Source organism: Carassius gibelio, chromosome B13 (genome assembly GCF_023724105.1).
Source record: "Carassius gibelio isolate Cgi1373 ecotype wild population from Czech Republic chromosome B13, carGib1.2-hapl.c, whole genome shotgun sequence".
NCBI lineage: Eukaryota > Metazoa > Chordata > Actinopteri > Cypriniformes > Cyprinidae > Carassius > Carassius gibelio.
The window spans coordinates 19,421,031-19,448,747 of NC_068408.1; the positions used below are offsets into that span (position 1 = coordinate 19,421,031).

General features: G+C 40.1%; 1 protein-coding gene across 3 annotated transcripts; it reads right to left on the reverse strand.

The window, feature by feature from the left end:
- Nucleotides 1-99: 99 nt before the first annotated feature.
- psda (pleckstrin and Sec7 domain containing a) lies at nt 100-27,607 on the reverse strand. 3 transcript variants are annotated; one of them, XM_052571859.1, is made up of 16 exons: nt 25,252-27,607; nt 25,057-25,174; nt 23,071-23,602; nt 21,984-22,424; nt 13,847-14,032; nt 13,446-13,526; nt 13,208-13,320; nt 12,999-13,057; nt 12,194-12,283; nt 7,353-7,396; nt 5,322-5,509; nt 4,731-4,801; nt 4,503-4,660; nt 3,470-3,614; nt 2,712-2,855; nt 100-2,633 (listed from the first exon to the last, which is right to left on the reverse strand). In XM_052571859.1, the coding sequence occupies exons 1-16, from the start codon at nt 27,463-27,465 to the stop codon at nt 2,382-2,384; spliced, it is 4,836 nt and encodes a 1,611-aa protein (XP_052427819.1). In that variant the 5' UTR covers nt 27,466-27,607; the 3' UTR covers nt 100-2,381. The 3 variants fall into 3 exon arrangements, with proteins under 3 accessions (XP_052427819.1, XP_052427821.1, XP_052427822.1); XM_052571861.1 differs by lacking the exons at nt 21,984-22,424; nt 23,071-23,602; nt 25,057-25,174; nt 25,252-27,607 and adding an exon at nt 18,779-19,238; XM_052571862.1 differs by lacking the exons at nt 21,984-22,424; nt 23,071-23,602; nt 25,057-25,174; nt 25,252-27,607 and adding an exon at nt 14,725-14,871.
- Between the last annotated feature and the right edge of the window lie 110 nt (nt 27,608-27,717).

Genomic DNA, 27,717 nt, shown 5'->3' on the forward strand with positions numbered 1-27,717 from the left:
GCAACCTTGAGAGAGACAACATGCAAGAAAAATAATATAATCAAGACTGTATTTCCAAAAACCTACATTTTTATAATTAAATCTGAAATGAAACCGTCATCCTTTCAAAACAGATTTATTTTGCCTATGCCTTCAAAACATTACAAACATTATAGCATTTTTTTACTGAGAGGCTGTAACATAATATTAACATCATATATACAGCTAGAATGGATAACACACCAAACACAAAAACTAAGTCATAAGAAATAAGTTACATTTACAGCAAAATCTTTGGGTGACACCAAACTACTTGTAGTGGTCGAGTGCTCCCTATAGAAAACTTGGATATAAATTTTTAGTCCATATGCTTCAGTCATAAACAAATACTCAATAAATGTTCAAAATATATAAATAACTCTTCATTAAATATGCCTATTATTCATAGTGCAGTGAAGCGAGACACTATTGAAGTGCCATTTGATGGAATTTGGGTCCCATATCATGTCAAAATATATTTGTGTGTGTGTGTGTGTCCTAAATGTCTGAATTCGATCTATATGCTGGCAGTGTTAACAGTCAGTTTAGATCTTCATGACCTGGATTCGCATTGATTAGTGTGTTGTTTTACAATTTCTTGGATTCGGATATCAGTAGGACAGTTCATGAGGTTATGATAAGCAGCACAGAAGCTTACCTTCACTCTCCTATAAAGCAATATCTTTCATACAAGTTCAATTGAACATAAGAACACACCAGTTCGTAAACGTCTAGAATTATTTCCGACCAAATGACACTCCCTTGAGCAGGTCTCTCAGTGCAGTTGAGGTATTAGATGTGGTTAATCTGAACAGACCAGCTTTTAGTGCCTCCTGTTTCACCACAGCACTGAATGGATCATACATTTGAAAATGAGTGCCTGAGAAATCAGTGGCTCGGTCATACATCATTCTCAAGCTCAATACGTATTTTAAATACACATTACACTACATAATATGATGGGGTCGATTATTGAGATTGATTTTAACATCCGTTTCACATGGTGATCGGTCAATGTGCACAGAGTAAAGTCCTTCAGATATTCAGCATGTAAAGTAATCCCTTGTGAAAAAGAAGTGCACTTCAGCATACTTTTAAAAAGAGTACTTATTGGACAGCTAATTGCATGTTTGTTTGTTTTCTGCAATCAAATGATAATGTATTATAGTTTAAATGCAATATTATATTAAATACGGTTAATTGCATTTCATGTAGGACTTAGTATATCCTTATCTGTAGTTTCATACTAACTTCAAATATACCTTTAAAATATAGTTTATACTGCTGAAACTTGTATTTCACATATTTAAAACATCTTTCTAATTACACATTTGTAATAAAGTTGCAATTTAGTACATTTAAAATATAACTTTCTTAAATGTAATATCAGTTAAAAACCACAGAATTTGAATCAAGTACTTTACAATGTTAGCCAACACATCAAAATACGTGTACTACTTTAAAACACAACAAAAGATTAAAACAATGATTTAAATGTACTTTAAAGTAACTGACTACATCTGACACAGACAGTCAAAAAATAAAATAAAAAGTGTACTCTAAGTACACATAAGTGGCCTTAATTTCATTAATATTACATTATCCTCAAGTACAGTATCTTAAAAATACACTTTTTAGATTTGAAGTACACTACAAGTGCACATTCATACACTACGATTAACCACACTTATTTTTCACAAGGTCATTATCACTAGTCCGCTGTCATGGTATAAAGAGAAATAATGCATTCATATTCTCAGTAATTGTACCAAATGAGGAACTGATTGTCTTCAAACATCTTAGGCATGCTTTGAGACGTGCTTTAAGAAGGTTTAAAGGACTATACAGAGTAGACTAAGTTCTTGAACTTCCCATAAAGAGTTAAAGCGCTTGATCGACCTCAAATGATGAAATGATCTAAAAAGCAAAATCTACAATGCTTTAAATATATAAAGTGAACAGCACTTGTTCACACAATAAAGAGGCTGACTTCTCATTATGCTGTCACTCCCAGGGCCACCAAGTTTGCACTTCAGCTTGTTCAAATGAAAAGCCACGAGTGTTTAAACTGACGATCAACAAGCATAGTACACAGATTTGTGGCGAGAACACAGACTGACAGAAATAAGACGATGTGAGGCTGGTGCTCCTTCTCATCTGCCCACTGGCAGATTTGGGTTTGCGGTTACTGGCCAGAAAAGCATGCTTTCCCAGCGGTCACACGTGGGGCTCAGCAACCCCAACCACAGTTTCGTGATCATGATGACTTGAGAACAGCCATCAAAGTAATCTGCAGCCGTCCTGGTAGCTCTCTATACTCAGCTCCTGAATGGAGAAAAACAAGCTCTTCTGCTTGGGTTCTCTCACTGTTTGACAGCCTGTCTGCAGCTGTGTCTCTGACCGTCTGAGCGTCTGGTCCTCTTGCTGCTGCCGCTGCTCCTGCTCGACTCTTTGGTGCTGCTGGCATGGCTGTTGTCTTGGGGTAACGTGGGGCTGGAGTGGGCCCTCTGCAGGCCGCCGTCGTCAAACAAACGGGCCTCGAACGTCTCCAGGTCAGTTTCTCCTATGCGGATCTTAGCTCTCAGCAGCATTGCATATGTTCCGTAACGTGTTTTCTGTGAGATACGAATTAGGAAGACGTATAAACGCAGTGAGGAGTGAAGGAAGGAATAGTATATTGAAAACTGTTTTACCTCAAAATCTAGATACTCTTCCCTTTGCTTGTGCTCTTCTTGTTCTCTGCTTTTGGACTTGCGGTCTTGGGGCGTAGAGCGCAGTTCCTGGAGCTCAGCAGAAATGGCGCGAAACCGTGTCTCGTGAGACTTAAGCTGCTCCTCCTAGAATCGTAATAAAGAAAAAAAAAAAGATTTTTAATTTTAATTTGTTAAAGTCAATAAATATATTGTTAAAATGCCGTCGGTTTAGATCTAGCAAAAAAGCCTCAATTGAGAATGAGAGGTTTTTTTTGTTAATTTGTAATTTCCTAAAATGTCACTAAACATATTGTTGAAAAGGGAAAATAATTATGAATAATTATAATTAAAGCTGCTTGGTAAAATATAAATATTTGAAAAACATTTGTCTCGGCCTATCAAATGTTAGTCTTAAAGCAGTACAAAAAAAATTTAATCTTGAAAAATGTATTTTCAAATGTTTATGGAAATAATGAACATTCACATGTATGGGCCTACATGTTTTAAATTGTGTTAACACTTTAGTATAGGGACCATTTCTCACTATTAACTAGTTGCTTTTTAGCATGCTTATTATTAACATATTGGCTGTTTTTTTGTACTTATATGTTCTCCATGACTATATTCTACATCCCTAATCCTGTCCAATACCTTAATTTAACAACTACCTTTAACTATAACTACTTATAACTAACTATTAATAAGCAGCAAATTAGGAGTTTATTGATTCAAACGTCATAGTGAAAAGTATTGGTCACCTGAGAGAGCTTGGTGTTTGAGCCTGGCAGAAGAGGGCGGCTGAACTTCTTTTGGGAGCCAATGGCAGCTGGGAAGGGGGGAGCAGAGAACATGGCTGCCACCGTGTTGATGCGGGTTATCCAGGACTGCATTTGCTCTGCGTTGCTGGTGGAGAAATGCAAGCACAGGTCAACCAGAGGGCAGCAAGATAAGAGAATTCAGTAGAATATTCTCTGCTTAAAGAAACTGTGCACTTTTGTGCTTCATACAACTAACACAGCCTTGAAAACTGAGCAATTAGCAGGCAGCTGTTAGCAGGAGAGATGGAGTGGAACAGATGGAGCAGAATGAGAAGGAGAGAGTTTTAGTATGTGTATCTGGGACAGACGGAATAGCTGAGAAGGATCCATCCTCTTGGGGGATACACATTGAGTCATTCATCTGAGATGAGAAGGTTTTGACAAGGGCGTTACCAGCGCTGCATGTAATCAACAACCAGGTGTGTGTGAGTCTGAAAGAACGTCATTGTGTTGTTTTGTGCTGTCCTGACAAACCAACATGAGCTGTCCACAAGCCTTCTGCTGAATAATTCTTGTCCTCACTTATAAAAATTACAAAGTGTCCAAGTTATGCAAAAGGTATGCAGAAAATTCTATAAAAGGCTAAAAACTGATTTCATTGCCTTTCACTTATGCACTACAGTTGAAATGTTTAAGGTCTGTATAATATTTTATGTTTTTGAAGAAGTCTCTTATGTCACCCTGGCTTCATTTATTTGATCAGAAACCTAAAAACAGTAATAATGTGATTTTTTTTATTTTGTTGTTGTAATATTTAATAATGTATATTTTATACTGTGATGACAATGCTGGATTATGGCATTACAATAGGCTACTGTGAATTGGAGAAAGGGGTTAAAAATGCTTAATTTTCTAAAAACGATCAAAATGCAAACAAACATATTGGTACTAAAAAAAGCTTAAAGGTATAAAATTCTGTTTCTGATATTGAAGGGAATCACTCTTATAGTATAGATAAGACAACAAGACTTACGGGGCCTGGAAAAGAAAGACCCTCCAGTCAGCAGTGCGAAGGTAAAACACGTCGGGTCGTTTGCTGTAGTCTGCTGCCCGCATGGCTAAAGAATGATGGACTGATACTGCATTCTTCAAGTCCTCATCAGACAGCTGCTTATCCGGACGATATTCATCCTGCAGACCAATCGCAAAGAGTTAATAACTGTACAGCAACCACAAGAAAAAAAATAATGACTGAATGTACCTTTTGAAGGTAAAGAATCAGTCCTTTTAGGATGGCATAAAATGTCTTCCATCCTCTTTTACCTCGTGGAGCTAAAAGAACAACATTTTTAAACAAACAGTGAAATATTCTATATCTAGGTGGTTACTTTTTATTAAAAATAATGTACACTAAAATAATCATAATACTAATTCTGTCCTAGAAAAAAAATCATAATATATATATATATATATATATATATATATATATATATATATATATATATATATATATATATATATATATAAAATGTTAAAGCATGATACATTTACTCAATTAGCAAAACTAGAAAATATTAAACTTGTTTAAGGAGAATTAAATTTTTCTTACTCTATTGACAAATATCTTATTTTAAGATTTATGATTAAAACAAAAAACGGAAAAAAAGACTATAATGAATTGCATCTTAGTTGCAAGTAGTTAGTTGTTTTGAGATATTCAGGTCTTTGATATTTTAACTGGAAAACAAAACAAGAATACACTTCTGTTTTGTAGTCTGAATAATTGTAGTTTGAATGACATTTAAAAACATTACTAGATCAAACAAAAGGCTGCATCTGAGGAATGGCTTACTTCTCTTGCCATCAGAGTCAGCGTGAACTTTCCGCACGAGAAAGCCGTTCATGTAGACCTGAGCGCTGGACTGCTGTGCAACACTGACGAGGGGGTTTCCACCGCTGCTGACCCGCTTCATAGTGTGAGATGTGGAGTCTTTCCTGCCGTCCAGCTCAGAGAAAGACTTCCGCAGTTCCTCCTCATCGCTGCAGAATACACAAACAAGAGCTTTATTAAGAGCTTCTCACCTTTACCCAAAATCCCCCCTGACTTTCAACATTTAGCTTCAATTGCTGTTTCAGCTTTTGACTTGAAACACACAGACACATACAGGTAGTGATTCAGGGAGCGAGGAAGCATAAAGCACCATCCAACCTCAATTAAAAGCATTTTTATTGTGCATTTAGGGTCACTGACAAGGACTGAAAAACTGCATCTTTATTGCCTATTGCTTTGCACAGTTGTATTTGATCTAGAGTCCAGATATCCAGTGAGAGCAGTGCAGGGGGCGCAGTCAGACACCCTAGAGAGCCCCTGAGGTCTGGACCGCTAAACATTCCTCTCTAACTGCTATGGAGTACAGCACATAGCCTTTGCCTTCACATGATAATGCTCTCATCTGTTGCTTAGTAACTGCTGGCCTCCACACTAGTAACCAAGAGAACCAGCTCAGAAGATGGAGCACCATGGGAGAGAGAGAGAGAGAGAGAGAGAGAGAGGAGCCACATAAAAGTGGTGACTGACGTGCATTGATTCATACAGTGAATGATGGCCTTTAGCTGCGATTCACACAATGCTAAATAAATGAAAGTGCAATGAAGTGAATCAAACTCAGAAATGGAGGGAGTGTGAAACAGAGAGACAAAAAGGGTGGAGGGACGCTAGGATGGATGAAGATCAAAGACCTGCTGCTGAATGAAAGAGAATAAAACTATCACTCCTGCTTTTCTCCTTCACACATAAACAAGGGTACCGCAAAACCCCTAAAGGAGCGAATGCAGTGCACATGAGAGTTAGTATGTGTGTGAGACAGACAAAGAGAGAGGGCTGTGTTTAAGTCTGCATATTAGCCAGTCAAAGATTTCAACCTGTAATTATGGAGTCAACTTGAGGTAACCATGGCAACAAAATCTGGAAAGCCGAACGAAAAGGGCTTAGAGCATTGTACGGCTCTGGCCAGGTCATAAACACACACCTACAGTAAATACACTCTTTAATAAAAAAAGATTCCAAAAGTTTTTTTTTTTTTTTTTGCGATGCTACAGAGGAACCATCTTTGGTTCTCCAAAGAACCTTTCAGTGAACAGTTCTTAAAAGAACATTTTGAGAACCTTTTCCACCATAAAGAACCTTTAGTGCAACGAGAAGGTTCCATGGACGCTATCTAAGGCAATAAAGAAGCTATATATTTGTAAGAGTGTATGGTTCAGGATAGAACCTTAAAGGGTTTAGTCTTCATACTTGGATCCCCTAAAAGAATCCTTAATTGGGGCTTAATCGTAAGAACTCTACTGGATTGTTTTTAGCCTGATGAAAAGGTTCTTATAAAAACAGAGTTCCAAAGATTTTAATGTTTTATGGATTCAGTTTGCTTTATTTCCACATTTGTGATATCTGGATTAAACAGTTTGTATAAATAGAAACTTTGTCACTAGAAGAAACTAAGAAAACAATGTCAAAAAATTAATAGAAGATTCAATAAATAATAATAAAAAAAATACATTTAATAGATCAAAAAGAATAACTTTCTTTTTTATCTTTAATGTCAAATATATATATATATTTACAGAACCTTTCTGAGTAAAGAGTTTTCTGGATTCAAGTAAAGAACCAATAAAAAAAACTTTATTTCTCCTAAAAGAGCACCTAATAAGCACATCTCACTGAAGAAATTAAATCCTTTCCATCTAAGGGATTCTATAATAAGCTTAGGCCATTTTAAATCAATAACACTTCTAGAGGCATTTAATTATTTTCAAATGTTTTGGATGACACTGAATGAGGAGGATGCTGCTCTTGAATCTGATGTAGTGAAAACATTAGACTTACATTGTCCACTGCAGCTTTTCATTTTTGATGGAGTTGTAGAGAGCCTGTTAAAAGAGGAACACAACAGCATTAAAGCACAACCCCATCAACAGATTTGCCCTTTTGGTGTATACATGTGCGCGCTCAAACATCCCACTGACATGTTTAAAAATAGCAACTGAAAGTTAACAATAACCATGAACCAGAAACAGGTTGCAGACAACACTTTTCATCATGGAAAAAAAAAAATCAACCCAACCATCATTAGAAGCAGAAGGGAAAAAAAAGAAGAAATACATTTCCATGGGCAGATCCTGCAGTTAACAAGTGTTACCTTTTGCTTTTTCTTCCGGGTTTGTGGGTGATTTTGGCCATCCTGAACCTTGCCGAGCAGATCAGGGAAGGCCAGGGGCTTTAGGGAACGCGAGCGAGGTGCTTTGGTGTAACGGAACGGGTCCATCACGCTGAAGTCCCGTCCACATCGCACCGAGCACAGGGAGCGAGAGCGGAGACGACCAGTGGAGTGAATACTGTTTACACCAATCATGATTTTTCTAGATACAGAATCCACAGATGAGAAAATGAAGGCTTTAAAATCAAGCAGTGCTAAATTCAAGTTGACAGATTCATATGATGTTTTTTTTTACTTCCAAGAATAGAATCCAGAGTGGCAAGTAGAAATGAGTTCAAAGAGCACGTCAAATGACACAGTGGCAATCTCAGAAGTCTTTGGCAGTGGCAGTGATCTCTTTGGGAGATCCTTGAAGGTGTCACATGGGCATCAGGCTTCCCGTAATAATTCCAACTCTTGTATTATGGATCCATTCCTATTCATTATGCATGTATAAAGATCGCCCATGCCAATGTAAATCCATCAGAGCCAATTGGCATCAAACCTTCTGCTTTGATCAAGGCTGAGGATGTGTGGCCAACATCCAGATGTTTCCGGGTATACATCCTCAAGTGCATCACACCTACATGCGCTCACAGACACATGCTGACACGCTCACAGGTGCGGTGCAGATGGCTTGCCAGGACCGTGATGGTGGAAGGAGATAACTGGAGGAGAGGACAGAATACGAAACATCACTGAAGCAAATGCATGAGATAAACACACATGGGCTCGTGCAGGGAACAGACTGAGAGGGTCTGACTTCCTCCCACTCTCAAACTGGCATCCCAAAGCTGTGACATCAACTAACGTCCCCCTCTGGGACGGAAAAATAGACATCAGACGTGTGAGAGACAGAAGGACCAGACTGAAGCAGGAAATTAGGAGAAGAAACAAGACAATCCTGTTGCTTTGTGCAGTTTTGTCCATTCAGTGTCAGTCGGTTGAATGCATTAGAAGTTTTCCAGAATTCTCTTCCATCCCTTTCTTTCTCTTCGAGCTTGTATCCTCACACTGGTAAAATCCAGATTCTTTCACACCTGATTTCGTCCCTTTCAGAAAACACGGCTGTAGGAACAACAGAGGTTTGCTCTTTTTCTTCTTCTCCTCTCAGTCTTTTTCCTCCTCCTTGATGCAGATAAAAAAATTGTGCCGTGCGGTGAGAATGAGATCTTGTGAGGGAGGAGTGTTCACCCTCCCATCTCTCTCTTGCATTCACAATCTCGCCCGATCTCTTTCACGGTCTCTCTCAGCGCTCTGCTTCTCGATGGATGTACCCGTCTCCCAGCATGACTGACAAATCACGGCACTTGAATGCTCCATGATCCCACCCTCCTGTGAATGTCAATCAGTTTCCAGGCTCTCGAACGTGATAATCCTCACATCACACTTCCATAATCTCATTTTAAATACGTTTAATGTAGAAAAGGTCTGTTCTAATGTTTAATGACAATAAACCTGTTGCTTGAATTTATTATCATGTTAATTATAATAACTAAATATGCTAGCACTCAAAATCAGCATTAAACTTTTAGTTTTTAAAACTGAGTTTATTTTATTGGCTAGGAATACCATTAAATTATAAAATTACGTATTCATGTATTCATTAAAAAATGTAAATAAATCAATCACTTTTTAAATCGATAAAGACTCAATTGAAATGTTTATTTAAAGCATTAAAATTGTATACAAAATGCAACAATAAATAACTGATAAATCATTTTAAATGAAAAAAAAAACTTCTTTGTAATTATTTGTAAAATGTACAAGCCATTTCTAAGTGAAAACTGTTTTAAAGAATTGGCAAAGTAACATGTAGAACTTAATGTGAAATTTCACAATTTCTTGTAAAACATGCTCCTATAATCTTGTGTCTTATTTACAACTCCGAATTTTTTTTTTACAGTTATTATATAAAGTTTGTACAAACTGCTTTATATCCATCAGCCAAATGATTTAGCCATTTGCCAGATGAGTAGCAAAATATAATTGGACAGTCACACATGGGAGCAGCCAATGAACAGTCGATTTATGTTATCAATGAGAATTACGCAATATAACAAGTCACTGGGGATATAGTAGAAGCAGTGAATTTATTTTGGTTGGTGTGGTTTCTTCTGGCACTCTGCTCACTGATGCAACCTGTTCTCTCTCTCTCTCTCTGTCGCAGACAGCTCTGGGACACTGGGCATCCCATAGTCTGAATCCAACTTTATTTAAACGTGACCTGCTTTTATTTGGCCACTGTCTCCAGGCAGCCAGCAGTTATCCATGACCATATTCTACATCCCTAATGCTACCCAATACATAAACTACTTATTAATAAGCAGCAAATAACAAGTTTATTGAGGCAAAAGTTGTAGATAATTGTGTTAATAGTGAGAATGGTACCTTAAAATAAAATGTTTATTGTTATTTCATGCATTAACTTAAAGAATTGAATTAAAGAACAGAATCTTATTGAAATGTTACCAAAAATTGCAAGATCAATTATCAAAACAGAATTTTCACAGCTTGATGCTGTAAATTGTGTAGTGACTAGTGGGAGGAGCATAATACATAATTCAATGATGCATTTGCGCATATTCATTAAACTCAACCTGGGAGATAACAGAAATTAAGCTGTTGAAAGAACTAACCCATAATTTGCAAATTGAAAAAAAAGGATCAAAAGAGATAAAGAGGGACAGGAGAGAGAGAGAATGAGCAATTTGTAACGCATTTATGAATAATACCATGACAAAACCCTTATTTCAGTGAGAAGCCATGTGGCAGCCAAATTCCCATCTGTCCTCCCTGCCACCCCTGCTGCTGCTGGCATGAAGACAGACTTCACACATGTTTTCCACAGCCATTAACTGTCATGAACCACACAGCCACTGAGAGCCGAACCTGTTGGCTCACAGACGTTTCTCTCTCCTGCCATCTCTATCTGCACTACATTCAACCCTAAACCCGCTGTAATATCAGGGCAGACAGAGATGAAAAAGAGGGTCAAGAGACTAAAATTATGGGAAGGAATAACCAGATAGCTAAGCAATTCACTCCCAGAACCTGGTTATCCAGACTAACTGTCTTTATTCGGCAACTGTGTGGCCTTCACACCCCCACATGGTAGGAGGAGAGAAATGGGGAGAAAGAAGACCAGAGCTGAGAAGAAGAGAGAGAAGAAGGATGCCATTCCTCAATCAAGGCCAGAGATAAGGAGGACTACATAGATATAGATATAACCTAGACAGACAGGGCTAAGTACAGTTCAGCAGAGTATGTTTTTGCCGATTATAGGGTGAAACAAAGAGCAAGATGGCAGATAGTTAAACGCTAGAGCGAGAGAGTGCAGAAAACTGTGAAGAGCGTAAGGGGGTGGGAGGTGATGGAATAGAGCGAGGCACTGAGTGAGAGGATGGAGGAGTGAACGAGGGATGAGTGACACACACAGAGAGAGAGAGAGAGAAAGAGAGTGGGAGGACCGAGCGCTTGAAAGGCTCCCTGTGATTTTAAAACACATATTAGCAGAGTGGTTCAGGTGCGGTCATCATGTGGCTATTATTCTTGTGCAGCGTGGCCTGTAATCCAAGAGAAGGGACTAAAATAGACAAACCCTGAGCACCAGAACATTGGACAACAGGAAGTTCACTGACATCAGCTGCGACAGAAACCCCCACATGGCTGATTTTAGTCACAACACTCAACTTCTGAGATTGCAAACAATAAAACAATAATTTCAGGCACAGCGTGCATCCAGTGCAGCATTATAATGCAAAACTTCATCTTGTAGCTATGACCTCAGAGAATGGTTCTACCACAACTCCAAAAAATATAAACTATAAAAAGTGCCTTTTATATTGGCATTTACATGCATAAAATTATTCCGATAATGATGCACATGAATATTCATGGACAGCATTTAAATGTACAAGAATATTCAGATATAAATCAGATTATTATTATGATTATTGACTGACAACATTGCAGGTTCTATACATTTAAATAAGGCAACTGACATATGCCTGTAATTTTTTTTTTTTTAATCAATTCTCTACATATCAAATCATATCACTTACTATTTTTATAAAAATAAAAAATGCAGCATTGGTGAGCACAGTATATTTCATTCATAAAAACTTAAAAACTCTTATCAATCCCAAACTTCTGAAGTTTGTAGTGTATGAACATCAAAACTATTCTACTGTGAGTGATAATGAGCTGATTATTTACTGTTCAGAATTACTAAAATGCATCATATTAAATGCCAAGATTTTTCCAGAAGACAGTAGCAGTAAAAGAATGTGCATATCTTAATTTATTTCCAATATGCTGATTACACAGGGATATTTCATTGGCTGTGGTGCAGATGAATGTCATCTATGGCTTAAACACAATTAGACCTTAATGGGATAATTCAATATGCAAAAGTTTTCAGTGTGTGAATGTGTGTGAATGTGTGTGAATGCTTGGAAACCCTACAAACCTTGAGAAGATCTTTGGGGAAGTTTTGGCCATCATTTAGCCCCTCTAGGTTACTAATGAACTGCATGCAGGACATCCTCTTCCCGACGTTCTGAATGAGAGAGAGACGATAGCATATAAATTGACTGTCAGCTGACGCACTGACCTATTTCACAGTTCCTGTGCACTCAACAACACTTAAAATACAGAGTACACACTACGCAGTGGGCAGTAAACCTGTTAATATTTTGAGCAAAAACATTTCTGCCTCCCCTGAGAAAAGTTTTTACTATTACATTTATGGATGAATTTCTATTTTTATTCCTAACTGTAAAACCGACACTCCTCCTCATTCCCCCAGGGGGGAGAAGAGCTCAGAGAATAAAATCCACCCTAAAAACACAGTTCCAGCTCCCTTCACAGAGACTCAAATCTTATACATATAAAAAAATAACTGTAGTAATTTCACAATAAACACCTCATTATAACTTTTATAATGATTTATTTTTTTTTGTTTTCCACAAAACAGACATGGATATTTCAGAAATGTGACTGGAATTCATTTTAGAAGGTCAACTTTTGCACAGCAAAAACACATTGAAAAATCTTATAAGATAGATAAAAGAGATAAAAAAAAATGTATTCATGCTTATAGCTTACTGCATATAAGTCAAATGTTTGGTGTATGTTTAAAGCCTAAATTCTTGAAGTATCTGAGAATATTTTCCAAGTTAAAATAACCTTGGGATTTTCATTTTAACCTGCATATGATTAGTTTTTTTTGGTGGTTATGTGTTTATGGTACATCAGATACATCTCAAACTCACATGACCATGCAGATCAGTGTTGAGCAGCATCAGGGCACAAGTCAGTGTGTGAACACAGTCTGAAACACATAGGCACAGAACTCACATAAGCTCATAAAGTCAGAGAAAGAGCACCCCATAGTGTTAGTTATATTGTAATACACATATCAGATGCACAACAAATGCACATTCACACACACACACACACACACAATGCTGGCATAGCTGACCTTCATTTACAATAGTGTTGGGGTTGCACTGGAGGTATCTTTTCGAAAAATGGGATAATACTCGCTCCCTCTCTTGTGTCTCTCCCATTAGGGCAAACTGTCTCAAAAACACTCTAAGAAACAAGAACGACAAAAGACAACGAGAAAAACAGACTTGAGTATTTGAATAAACCTGTTGAACAGGTGAAATGAGAGCAAATATTGACTTAACTACACATGGGAGGAATAGCTAGCTCACCTCAACGCCTGATCCACCATCATCCCTGAGAAGTTAAAACAATGGAGATACTCCTCCGCCACCATGTGACTGAAATCATTGCTGCAAAAGTCATGAAAAGACAAAAGCGTAAGAAAATAAGGTTTTTGGGCCTCATACTAGGAGTTAAAAAGTCAATCCCAATTTTCACAAATAAATAACCTAAAAATTGTCCAGAATAATAAATATTTATTATTTGTTTTTAACTTATAAAATTTACATTTTTAAAATACAGTCCACACTGTGTATTTAAAACATGGAGTTTATTATTACTAAATTTAACTTTGCTTCACAAAAGCTCAAAAAATAAAGAAAGAGGAATTAACTAAAACAAATGCAAACACAATTTCTTAGTATTTATTAATAGTTAAAATGGTCCTCACTTCTTGCTCAGGTGACGTGCCACATCTGACTTCTTAAATCCATCCAGATTGTACAAACGTTTGGCCAGCCGTTTTGCAGCTTGGAGGTCAGCTTTGTTGCCATTGGCCAGAGTTTCAGTGCTGCCCACAGCCAATCGCTCGGCCACGTCTGGATCGGATTCGGACACCGGCCGTGATGGCCTCTCTCTGGAACGGAGGACAAAATAAATGCATGATGTCTACATGAAAGGTGACACACATTTATTTGAATATGAGTAATAGCACTACTAAGGAAAAGTAAAAGTGGTATACATTTTATTTGTAAAAAGGCAACCTAGATATGATATGTAAATATGCTTGGGCTTAAAATAAGCCATCATAGACAACTACACAATATAAGAATACTGAACATATTAACACGTACTATTCGCTAAAGCAGTCAAATCATGAGGTTAAATTTGTTCAACTTCTAGCTCTCACGTCTGAACCTGATATTCTTAGCACTAGCAGTGTGATGTAAATAGAGTCTATCTGATCTACCTATACAGATTCTTTCCCAGCAGATCAACTCAGTCCACCATTCAAAGAGAAACCAGCTTTTAGTAACTAAAAAAGCATTGCTAACAAACTATTTCGAGTGCATAAACTTGTATATTTGCCCTTTGTACACTATACAAAAGCACAAAGGCTTGGCATACACACACAAACATAGAAGTTTTAAGCTGATATTCACATGTGAGAGGACAGAAAGTATATAAAAAGTGTCGAATATATGTTAAAAACATTCCATTCTGTCTTAAATCAAAAACCAAAGCGCAAAACTCTAATAACACAAAAGGTCTGAAAAATCAAAACAAGAGCGGCTACCCAAAAAGTGCTTAAAAAAGCATCTACTCTACCTCAGTGAGCCAACTCTGCCTTTAAACCACCGCATTCCAAAGTCTGTTAGATGCACGAGAACCAAAAAAGTTCATGCCACATGCGGAGCACCCCTGTCATCTGTCTTTGGTTTGTTCCGAAGTTCTCCATTCCCAACCTACTCCGACCGGATAGTTCACAAACAAGACAGGGGAGGAGACTCGAAGAAAGGGAATGAGGGCAGATTGTTTGTTCTTCAAACAATGGACAGATAGAAACATGGTAGAGAAAACCAGGAAGAAATATAGAGAGCTTTTCCGCCATGGCTTCTAGGATGTTGGAAGAAAGCTTCTACATAGATACACAGTGACTAAAAGACACACCTTTGTTAAATCTTTTTCTATGTCATACATCAGCTGATATATTAAAAGCATGGGTTGGAATAACAATAACATGACACACATATCATATCTTGTCTGGTGAGGGCAATTAAAGGAGAAAAAAATGCATGACGATGCATGATGATTTGTTACAAATGCCGGCACATATTTCTACACTGTACAGATAAATGCTTCTAAGTGGACATGTTCACACCCACTAAATACTGGGAGGTATACAGGCAAACAATTATCTCACATGTGGTGAGGCTTTACAACATTCCAGTGCTTTGTAAAAAACCTTTAACACACCTCTCTTTAACGTTGCATGACAAGATTTACATACCAAAGGAGGAAAAAGGCTGCATAATTCAAACATTTTTTGCATGACTTGATAAAGCCTTAGAGTATCACATACCAAGGATATGATATTACCTTACACTGACAACGAGTTGCACCCGAATTTTAGGTCTTGGCTGGTAATGAAAACACGTAATGGAAAAATATATGGACTATATGTCCATATATTTACTGTATGTAACGGACTATAAGTGAGCTGAAGCTTTAAAAGAAATTTGTCTAAATGTGTTTGACAATGTGTTGAGGATGGTGTTGAGGATTGCAAGATAAATATAATTGTGATATATTATTAATATTTTAAGTAACAATGAAGTAATGTTCTGTCAGATTATGATGTTTAATAATCTGATAAACTGTGAATTGCCATAGGTATTCACCAAACACCTGTTGAAATTAGATAACTAATACTAAAACTGAAAAAAAGCCCTAAAATAAAAACTACACAAACATTTTAATAATGACAATAAAATTGTCACGTTCGGTGATACAGGAAACAAGGAGAGATCCAAGTGCAGGTAAGATGTTTATTGAGGGGCAATCCAGAAGGGTAAACAGTCCAGGCAGGGTCAAAACCAGAATATCCAATAAACATGAAAACAAAACAAGAACACACGGCAAGAGCAGACTATGGATTAGTATAACACATAAGACATTAAATAAGGACTCCGTAACACAGACTCAGACAGACCGGGTATAACTACACAGAAGGATGATGAGGGAACTGGAGACAGGTGGGGAACAATCAATTAACTCAAACAAGGAGGAAGGTGACCAAATAACGGAACAGGAAGTGATAAGGTGACAGACACCGTGGGAAAGGAGGACACCTAGTGGAAACCCAGGGAACACAACCAAGACACTGTGACAGTACCCCCCCTCTACGGAGCGGCTCCCAGACGCTCCACGACAGACACAAAACAGAGACAAGGAGGGAGGCAGACAGGTGGAGGCTCAGGGGGAGGGACGGAGGGAGTCCCCCAGGGCGGAGCAGAAGACCACCACAACCGTGTGGTCCGGGCGGAAGCCTCCCAGAGCGGAGCAGAAGACCACCCCACCCCTGTGGTTGAGGCCGAAGCCCTCCAGGGCGGATCAGAACTCCGTGCGGCTGGACCAGCGGAACGACGAAGCTTTGGTAATGCCCTGGTGTTTTTACTGGACTCCAGAAGATCGGTGCTGGCCTGAATCTGCTCGCGAAGATCATTGGTGACTGGCACTTGTTCATGAAGATCACCGGTGACTTGACTCAGTCCTTGAAGATCACCAGTGACTTGACTCTGAAAGGTCAACGGTGACCAGTATTGTCTCTGGAAAGTCCATGGTACCTAGCCCTGGCTCTGGAAGGTCCTCGGTGACTAGCCCTGACTCTGGAGGGCCAGCGGTGACTAGCCCGGACTCTGGAGGGCCAGCGGTGACTAGCCCGGACTCTGGAGGGCCAGCGGTGACTAGCCCGGACTCTGGAGGGCCAGCGGTGACTAGCCCTGGCTCTGGAGGGTCAGCGGTGACTAGCCCTGGCTCTGGAGGGTCAGCGGTGACTAGCCCGGACTCTGGAGGGTCCATGAACACCTGCCTCGACTCTGGAGGGTCAACTGGACCCTGACTCGACTCTGGAGGGTCAACTGGAACCTGATTCGACTCCGGAGGGTCAGCTGTGACTGTCATCCTGTGCAGCGGCGCTGGGCAAGCAGCCATCTTGGGCCATGACTCTGGACAGGGGGCCCTCTTGGGTTGTGGTGCTGGGCCGGCGAGCATCTTGTGCTGTGGCGCTGGACTGGTGGCCAATTTTGGCATTGGCACTGGGTTAGCGGCCAACTTGTACTGTGCCTCTGGGCTGACAGCCATCTTGTGCTGTGGCGCTGGACTGGCGGCCATCTTGGGCATTGGCACTGGGTTAGCGGCCATCTTGGGCATTGGCACTGGGTTAGCGGCCATCTTGTACTGTGCCGCTGGGCTGACAGCCATCTTGTGCTGTGGCGCTGGACTGGCGGCCATCTTGTGTTGTGGCTCTGGACCAGTGGCCATCTTATGCTGTGGCTCTGGACCAGTGGCCATCTTGTGCTGTGGCTCTGGACCAGTGGCCATCTCGGGCATTGGCGCTGGGTTAGTGGCCATCTTGTGCTGTGGTACTGGGCTGGCGGCCATCTTGTGCTGTGGCGCTGGGCTGGCAGCCATCTTGGGCTGTGGCGCTGGCTCAGCAGCCATGACGTGAACGGTTTTGGGAATCTCTAGGATCTTTGACAGCATATCGAAGTAATCGAGAAATGTGTCAGCGGCCATCTTGGGCGTTGGCGCTGAACTGGCAGCCATCTTGCACCGTGGCGCTGGACTGGTGACAACTTTTGTGCTATGGCGTTGTGCTGGTGTCCATAATGCCTCGTGGCGCTGGGTTGATGGCCATCTTGTGCTGTGGAGCTGGGCTGGTGGCCGTCTTGCTTCGTGGTACTGGGTTGGCGGCCATGTTGCCTCGTGGCGCTGAGCTGGCGGCCATCCTGTACTGTGGTGTGAGGCTGGCTTCCATCTTGCCTCGTGGTGCGGGGTTGGTGGCCATGCACCGCAGCGGCGCTGGACCTGCGGCCATCATTGGCAGTGGCACTGGCTTTCTCCATCTGCCATGATGAGACCGCGGCTCTGGTCCCTCCCACATGAGCCCCGAGTCGAAGGGGGGCCATGGTGGAGAGCGATGCTGAGCTTCCTCTCGCCCACCTCCTCCTCGACGACCTCCCCTAGTCCCGCGAAACAAGACCAGGCGGGTTCCCTAAAACCGATTGCTTCTCTCCCGCTCGGTGGCTGGGGAAGAAGTGTCAACCGACATACCGCTGGATCTCATTTGTGTCCTTCTGTCACGTTCGGTGATACAGGAAACAAGGAGAGATCCAAGTGCAGGTAAGATGTTTATTGAGGGGCAATCCAAAAGGGTAAACAGTCCAGGCAGGGTCAAAACCAGAATATCCAATAAACATGAAAACAAAACAAGAACACACGGCAAGAGCAGACTATGGATTAGTATAAGACATTAAACAAGGACTCCGTAACACAGACTCAGACAGACCGGGTATAAATACACAGAAGGATGATGAGGGAACTGGAGACACGTGGGGAACAATCAATTAACTCAAACAAGGAGGAAGGTGAACAAATAAGGGAACAGGAAATGATAAGGTGACAGACACCGTGGGAAAGGAGGACACCTAGTGGAAACCCAGGGAACACAACCCAGACACTGTGACAAAAATTAATTGTTAATAAAACTGACGAATGCTAACAAATGTAATAAAAACATAATCTCTTTAAGGTATCGCAATGATACTATAGTAACACTGATAGAGACAATAAGTTAAAAGGTCTATATTTTTCTACTCACCGGTATATGGCAGGGTGGGGGGCATACATGTAATTATCCTCCAAGGCCCCACCCCCCCAGCAGAGCACATAATGAGCCATCACCGTAGCCCTGCCCCTTCACACCTCACAGAGCCAGCTGACAGGAGCATCCAGCCTGACACATTCTCCACCTTTCCCTGAACCTCCTTTTGTCCAGAACTAGCCCGAGGAGGCTTAAGAAGAAATCTGACCCTCTGCTTCTGCAAGTCCCTTGAACTCTCACTGCTGAAGTCTCTAGTTGCCGTGTTGCTGATTTTTTTTTTTTATCCTACTACAAACTTTGACAAGCTCTTCTTGTGCCCATAGCGAAATCAGAGGCTTGATACAGCTGTTCATCTGCTTTATTTTCTTTCGTTCTTTCTCGTCCCACCGGCTGTTCCTGCCTTATGCTTGCCTGTTTGTGATTGTGAATGCGTGTTCTTCTCTTGTCAGCTGAGCTATTTTTCGCTGGTGGATATGGTCTGTGTTTCCTTTCACAACAGTTTACTCCCCCTTTTCCCCTCTTTCCAACCCTCTCTTCCTCTCTTTGTCTTGCCTGGTTACTTTCGTCCCTCCCAGTAAACTCTGTCCGTCTCAACATGGTTCTGTATACATAGTTTGTCTCATTAACAAATGATTAATATGTATAGATCTATAAGAAAAAATAAAGGACAGAATTATGTGTTAGAGTAATGCTTTGTGTTTCTTCAGTATCAGTGACTTTTTAGATAAAATATTGGACAGATACTGTACAGCCCTGCTGAAACAAAAAGAGTTCCCTGCTCTCTCTATTTAAAATGCTGAAATCACACACAAGTCGGTCTGCTCTCACCGATGAGACCGAGCATGTCTGGCGAAGCTCCAGGTCTATGTGCCCCCACGGCAGGAGAAGGAATGTAGCAGATGAGCCAGGTATCAAAGCAGACAGTGTTGGCTTTCAGGCCCTCTTAATAACCACAGTAAAACTCAGATAAAACTTCCAGACAATGTTCCTTGTTGTAGGAGACTTGAAAACCTTATGCCACATTAAAATGCCAGTCTTAAAGTTACAAAACACTATAAAACACTGCGGTTGTCACACAACTCTTACCATTTTTTCAAAGGTCAAATGCATGTATTTTCTACCATCTGCACTATAATTTTTTTTTTTTTTTTTTTTTGATAAAAACATATTTAAATCAACTTAAATAGACAAAGTGTTTTGCCTCCATTTAAAAATAATAAATCCAACATAAATCTAAATTTATTTTGCATACAGAATAAGAAAAAACTATTTGTTGAAAAGGAAAATAAATGTAAGATTTGGTCTGTCTGGCCTGGAATGTAAGAGCAGGTCTTACTATCTTTTCATACATTTTCTTTCAGAGTAAAACCAATAATTTTAAATTCAATGTTTTAAGTTTGAATGTACAGTTTTTTTTTGTTTTTTGTTTTTTTACTGGAAAACAAGATAAAAATGCTGATAATATTTGCAAGTGTAGACTTGTATGTTTTCGTGCCTTTAAAAATGAACACACCTTTTCAAGAAACTTATATATAAAAAAAATGAAACTAAACTAAATGTCTTTGAACCTGAAAACAAAATTAGTAGGCAAATTTACATTTTCATATTGTCTTAATTCTTTAGAATTAGGTGATCATTAATTGTGAAAGAGCATATGCTTTATGGAGAGGGTTGTCAACCTTGATGGCCTCATTGGAGTGAGTCTTTCTTGACGTCTGAATACATCACACACACACACACACACACACACACACACACACACACATATACAGTATATATATATATATATATACATATATATATATATATATATGATAGTATTATCTTTCAGTTGTAACAGCACAACCCATTTAGACCCTACAATGCAAAAGAATCATCAGAAATAAGCAAATATCATGTGAGAACACTGGAAATTAGACAATATTTTCAGTATAATTCTTCTTATTAAACCTTCACTTTCTCTCGCGTTTGATCAATCACACTCCTAAAAGCTTACGCAGGCAGAGTAGTAGCAGCAGATAAATACAGATTTTTTTTTAAAACTCATTTTATAGCACTAAAATGAAATAGAGAGCTTCTAACAGACCCACTTGCACACAGGCGCAACAGTGATGCTTCATTTCCAGGTCAAGGAATGTGTCTATCAAAAATTCAGTAGCTAATGAGAATATATCACTGCTTGCCCCCAACAAAGATTTGTGCCAAATTGGCAAATGAAAATTTCAAAAGCGTAAAGAACATTTTAGAAGCGCATTTGTAAGTAAGCCTACATATCAGCAAATGATAACAACAACAGTTGTAATGTATTAAGAAAACAGAAAACAGTTAGCAAAACATGCAATGTATTAAACGCAACCAAATATTTCTTTTTTTTTACGGTTTCAAGGACATTTTATACAGTTTCAATTTATATTTTTATAAGTTTAGTGAAAAAATTACATACATTTTTATTGTCACAAAAATAATCCCATAGACTCAGAGCTATACTCTGATTTATTCTGACAGCAGACAGGAAGGAGAACTAGCAGGAGATTATAGGCCTAAACACAAATCTGACCCTGAGACTGTGGGTCAGTTACAGCACCGGAAGGATCTTATGCAGTCATGAGAACGTATTTGTTTAGGAACTTCATCCTTATATGACTGCTTGCTACATATAGTTGATCAAAACTATTTCTGTGATTTTTTACATTACATTCAACAGTGGCATCTTTGAGAGAAAATGTATTTGGAGCTCATTACAGGCCAAAACAGATCGTCTAGAAGACAAAGTGAGCTGGCATCTCAGAACAATCAAAGCTCAGCACTGCTCTCTACTGGTTAATACTCAACTGTAGATTCTTTCTTTTTTTTTGTAAACAAATCTTAGAACTGAAAGCCCATTAAAACCATTTTCAGTAAACAACTGGTTACTCAAATATGTCTAAATGACCAAATTAGATAGAGCTATGGGTACCATCTGTCATCAGAACAGCTGTTTGCATTTGAGAGCAACCAGCAGGAATGAGTTTGTCTTTGTGTGCGTGTGTGTGTGTGTGTGTCTGCGCTGCCAGCTGTTCCTTTTCTAATGTGTATAATTACTATTATTCTTCCAAATGTTTATTTCACCAGGGGGTTCGGGGGGTGTTTACACTACACTAACATATCTGTTAACATGCAGTGATGAGATATTTATGGAAAATATAGCCAGACCGCAACTAACCTTATAGCAGCCTCTGTGTCAGAATCAGGCCTGCGGGCTTGATCAGAGCAGGATTCACTGCAGAATGGACTCTCTTCTTCATAGACACCGCTCTGGTCCTCCCTGTACAGACCCTCTGTGGGATCAGACACAGCTGGTGGTTCGGGGGACGTCAGAGGAGCAAAGTTCAGTTCGATGATCTGCTTGGCACTCTCGCTGATCTGACTCTGGATCTCAGGAGTGAGGGTCGGAAAGTCAAACGTGAAGACTGGTGGGCCACTAGGGGTTATGTCTTCACTATCCAGGCTGCTGTAAGAGGTGCCCTTAGCTCGGTGTGACTCCATAATGCTCTCAAAGTGTCTGCTGAAAGAGTCCGAACCGTCTGATGAGATTCGGCAGGGGCTGGTGACAGAGATGGGAGACTTCAAAGCCATGTGGCTGTCAGGATGGCAATCTGGGGGACTATAAGAGAAACATTAGTCATAGATATGTTCATATGAGTGGTTAGTCTGCCTCATATAAAATGAATTAAAATGACGCCAGAGTACCTTCCTAAGATTTAAATGGTTTTATTAATGAAAATTCAAGTTTATTTGTATAGCGCTTTTTACTATACAAATCATTGCAAAGATGATGGAAAAATAATAATAATAATTTAACTGGCAAGTTAATACTGCAAAAAAATAGTTTATATTGTTTTATTTTTTTTTAAGTTGACACTTTAAATTACCACTATTTTTCTACCCAGCATAAAAATACATAAAGAGAAACTACTGAAAAGATGGTTGTCAACAGAATAAAAAAAGTGTAATTAGTCTGAAGATTTCCAACAAATCTTTAAAATGAAAGTTATACCGTATATTTACATTTATACTACAGTATTTTTCTTAAAACATCTGCCATCCTGGACGTTCCCAAGAATACAGACCCGCTCTAATTTACCCCAAAGTCTTCAAAATGGAGGAATCTTCAACATATATCTTAAAGTTATCAACTCTTGCCCATTTTGTTGTTATTATGGTCAAGTGAGAGTCCTTTCTTGCATTCAATGGGATGTGGATTGTGGATATGTGTGTGAATTCACAATTGTAATCTATTCTACACTCACCCTCTTAACAGTCGACTAAACACTTCATCTCCCTCGGGTGAGGCATTTTGCCTCTTTTTGTCACCTTGCATCCTCACACTGGCCCAGCTCACCACCTCTTCATCTTGCAGCTCCTCCTCTCCATCTGTGTGTGGGCATAGCACTTCCTCCAGGGGGCTGCTGCTGCTGGTGCCTGAGGTGCCCAGCACACTGCGGTTGCTGCCAAATGCAGAGTCCACCTCCTCCTGTTCTGCCAGCATGACCTCATCAAGGTCTGTTTCCCTGTAACAGCGCAGGGGCACTGCATCTATGTCTGTCTCTGAATATTTCACACTACGTTTGATGATGCCCGCCTTATTAGAGGTCCCCACTGCGGGATGATGGTTTATCAACTCCACGTCGACTTGTTGTACATTGTGGCCTAGGGATTTCGAAGAGCCAGTTGATTTACAGAGTCTTGAGTGTGTTGTTTTAGGCTTTACGGGGGTAGACAAGGGTGGAATGGGTGTCGGAGATTCACTGGAACAACCACTGGAGGGTGCAGAGGAGGAGCCTGGAATAAGGAATACCAAAGGATTGAGAACTGTTTGTTTACAATAAATTGTTTTGGCCACATTTCTATTCTATTTGCAGAAGTTATTATCTAAATGGGTTTAAAAATAGGCGTTATTAAATTTACAGCTGGTCTATTGGTAAGCCCCACCCCCCTTGGTTATGGTGCTCCTTGGACAAACAAATGGAGCTGCTCACTGTCTCACAATAACAGCTGTCAGTGTGGAAACCTTGTCCAGCAAAGTTTTTGAAGAATTTTGGACACAGGAGTGTGAATTAAATATTCCATGGAGGGACATATAAAAGAATAAATATGGTCGGTAAATCGAAGCAAGGGTTTACAGATCACAATGCAAGCTGGAGAAGTCTCAAATTACGGTCGTCACGATCATGGATGAAAATATTCCAGATCAATACTGTTTCATAGAAAATGTCAGCATGAATGCACTGTATGTCGCTTTGGATATAAGCGTCTGCTAAATGTATACATTTATTTTTATTTATTTATTTAATAGCATTGACTAACTAACTTTAATGTTAGCTAATTTTAGCCAGAGATACCTTGCTGAAACGGGATAATGACATTAACGTTCTGCTTTTTACTTGTTAAAAACATTTTAACTTGACAACCAAAATATTTAAGTTTTGACTTCATTGGGATTGGGGTCGAATGCTTAGGGGTTTAGGAAATAATTCCAGTGTTTCTCTATGGTGCTGGAACCTAAAGATGTCTGACCTCCACTCCCTGTGCAACTGATACTCGTCTGCCATTGGCTCATTTGCATTCGACAGGAGGGGCTTACCGATAGGTCAGTTGTTTGAGTATGGCACTATCAACGCCTAGGACAAGAGTTTGTTTCCCAAGAAATTCATATATTGTTTTTAAAAATTATAGCCTGAAACTGTTTTGGATAAAGGTATTTGCAAACAGTATGAATGTCAAGGTAAGTGAAAGAAATAACCACCTAAAACAAGCATTTCTTAAGAATAATTCAAGTGACTCATTCTCTTCCAACCTCTCTCTTTGACACCAGTGAATTGAAAACACCTACACACAGTAAAGAATTCACAACTCAATGAACCTAAAAATAACCCATCTGAAGGCTACAGGAATTACAGATAAATACATAATTTTTCAAGAAATGTATACATAAAAACATAAAACCACAGATAAATCTAGCAAAGCTGAAACATATATCATTTGAAAGGTCAATTTAAGTAAAAAGAAAGTATAACACATTAGGAGGAGATGAGAAAAAAAACAGAGCACAGTTTAACAGAGAAGGCAAATCCTAATGTCATGCTTTGGGGATGAGGCTTGTTACATAATTGGATTAAGCATTCATAATGAGTCAAACAGCTTGTTTACAAGAAAAGGCAAATTAAATAAATAATAATGACATTTCATTCAACTGCCTACTGGAAGTCTGAGTTGGTCATCTAAGAAATTCTCACCTTTTGTTTCACGTTGATCTTGTTGATCAGTGTGGGACCCAAACAAGAACTCCCATTTGGCACGAGCAGTCTTCTGTGAGTGCAATGAAGGCCTCAGTGAAAATGGTCCACTTTCAGACTACAAACAAAAACTGAGTTATCAGACAGCAAAATCAAAAGTGAATTAATGCATGAGATGAACCGTAAGATGTGTACCAAGATCTGTATGCCTGTGTTTCCAGAGTCAGGACTCTTCTGGCTGGTTTTGCTAGATGTCTCTGATGATATGCAATCTTTCTCATGTAGAGTACTCTCTATAAGGCTGCCTGTGACCCCACTGGAGCTCTGTGATGCTGTAACACTCCACTCCTTGTTAGTCCTAGTGTCCGCTTTCATCTCATTTTTCTGCTCTGGGACACTACAATGAATCTCTTGGGAGACTGGTGTTGTTGACCTATTCCTCTTATGACTGTCCATCTCCCTCAAGTTTCCATTTTCTCTGGGTAAGCACTCCTCTATCCCATGCTTTTGCTGAGTGGTCCAGCTTGGTGTCTCTAAGTTAGGCCTTGTGAAAGGTCTCCTGCTGCTATCTGGGCTGTCTTTGTGACCTCTGAGTGTCCCATACTGCCTACGCTCATAGCTAGGTGTATGATTGTCCCTTGTGTACTGGGAAGGCAGGTGCCGATGCAAAGTCGGGCTGTCCTTCCCAACCAACTGTGTTCTCTCTATCCGAGGGTCTCTTATGGGAGAGGATGATATGACATCTGATCGGTTCAACCTTGCTGGAGCTGCCGGAGATGAACTTCCAATGTGGGGCAAAAGAGGGGTTGTTTGAACAGAGTGGTGAACAGTCTTGATAGACTCTTGTTTCCAGTTGTGCTCCTGAGCCGGAAGGTTGCAATTAGAGTGAGTTTCAGGGCCCTGGAAGCTAGAATAGAGATGAGGCTCTCTTGAATGTCCCAACTGGGAATTGTCAGACCTTACTGTGTCTGTTGATGATGGGGTTGGGGATGGAGACCTCCTGGCTTCCATATGAATGGAAAGTTTGGTGGCTTCTTCGGCTAGTTTACGAGCCATATCGGGACTTGTGCTGCACCTTCCACTAAGTTGGTTAGCTCCTTCTTCTACCTTATTTTTTAAATTAGCCAGGTTAAAATTAACTCTGTGGGCTTGCCGTGGACTATCAATTATGGAATGACTGATTTGTTGATAGCTTGATGGTTGAGTTAAAGTCATAGCTGGTACTTCGTGTTGAATAGCTGTAGGTTTACCAGATGGTAAATTTGGGCGATACCTATACCCTTGCACCCTTTGGTTTGAGACTTCCTGAGTGTTTGCGGTTGAGTGGGACATGTTAAAGTAAGCTTGTTTGGCATGGTTAGACAGTTGGTCTGTAGCAGGGCTCCTTGGAATTCTAGAAAACTGACTATTCCGCTCATGGTCCATTAATTTTGCTTTAGTGGGCAAGGTTCTAGAACTGCATGGTATCACTGGTGATCCAGACCAAGACCGACAGCGGCGCTGCTCTCCTGTCCTGTCATCATGACTTCCATCAAGACAGTTGCCTGCCAGTTTTTGCCTCAGTCGAGGGGAACCAAATTCCTCCAATGCTCGATGTGTAGCTTCTCTGGCAATGGAGTCTAGAGTTGCCCTCCTAATGCTGGGGGTACCCATATGTGAGTTGCCTAAACCTTGACTAAGCTGTTTTGAATTACAGTTGTTCGTGGACTCCAAGCTGTTGAACAGCACTGGGTCACTGGGCCTTTTCCTAAGGTGGAGAGGGGTAGCTTTTTCCTCCATGTTTCTGTTGAAAGGATTCTGAGGCTCGCTATTGCACAAAGAGCTATACTGACCCTCTACTAATTTAATTTGAGCTTTTTCAATGTAACTGAAAGTGGCAACAGATCGCCTTCCTTCATCTCCTACCTTCATCTTAGTTGGGCTGAAAGCTTTACGAGTTCCACTGGGAGTCGGAGGGGCAGTAAACCGTCCTGACAGGTGATGTTCCCTCCCAAAGAAGGGGTCACGTTCAGAAGGAGCACACACCAAATGACAAGTATTTGCAGCGGGATCTGTCTGAAGGACAGACAGTAACTGGTTTAACTCATTATAAGGTAAACTTTTCTGGTGTTGGGTCAACGGTTGGTCTAAGCCATGTCCTGGATGTAGCTGAAAACTTACAGAGTGTCTAGATGTTGATTTATTACAGGCCAAGCTCTGGGTGCTGCTTCCACCTTTATGCAGCACTCCACGTGGGGACGTCCGGCCATGTGGTGCATTAGGGACACCATACTGCGATGACTGAAGGATGTCTGGTGCTGTCAACATGAGGGAATCTGTTTTTTCCACATCTCCCAGGTCTTTTCCTTCTTCATCAGTGACAGATCTCACTTCTACATACAGGTGGAGGATTTTACCTGACTGAGACATAACCGACCAAAAACAACCTGAAGATCTGTCCTATACCACAACACCTGTTGTCTGTAATTGATTAATCACTCTGGTCATCTTGTATGCTCTAGAAGTCTGTTGCCATTCACATCTGAGAGCTTGGATGGGCTCCAATTTCATTCTCAAAATCACCTATAAGAGACAAACAAGAATACGTATTTCAACTTTAACATTACATAAACATTTTTTGACCAGTATAACTCACTCTAACATAAATACTAGCAATGTGTT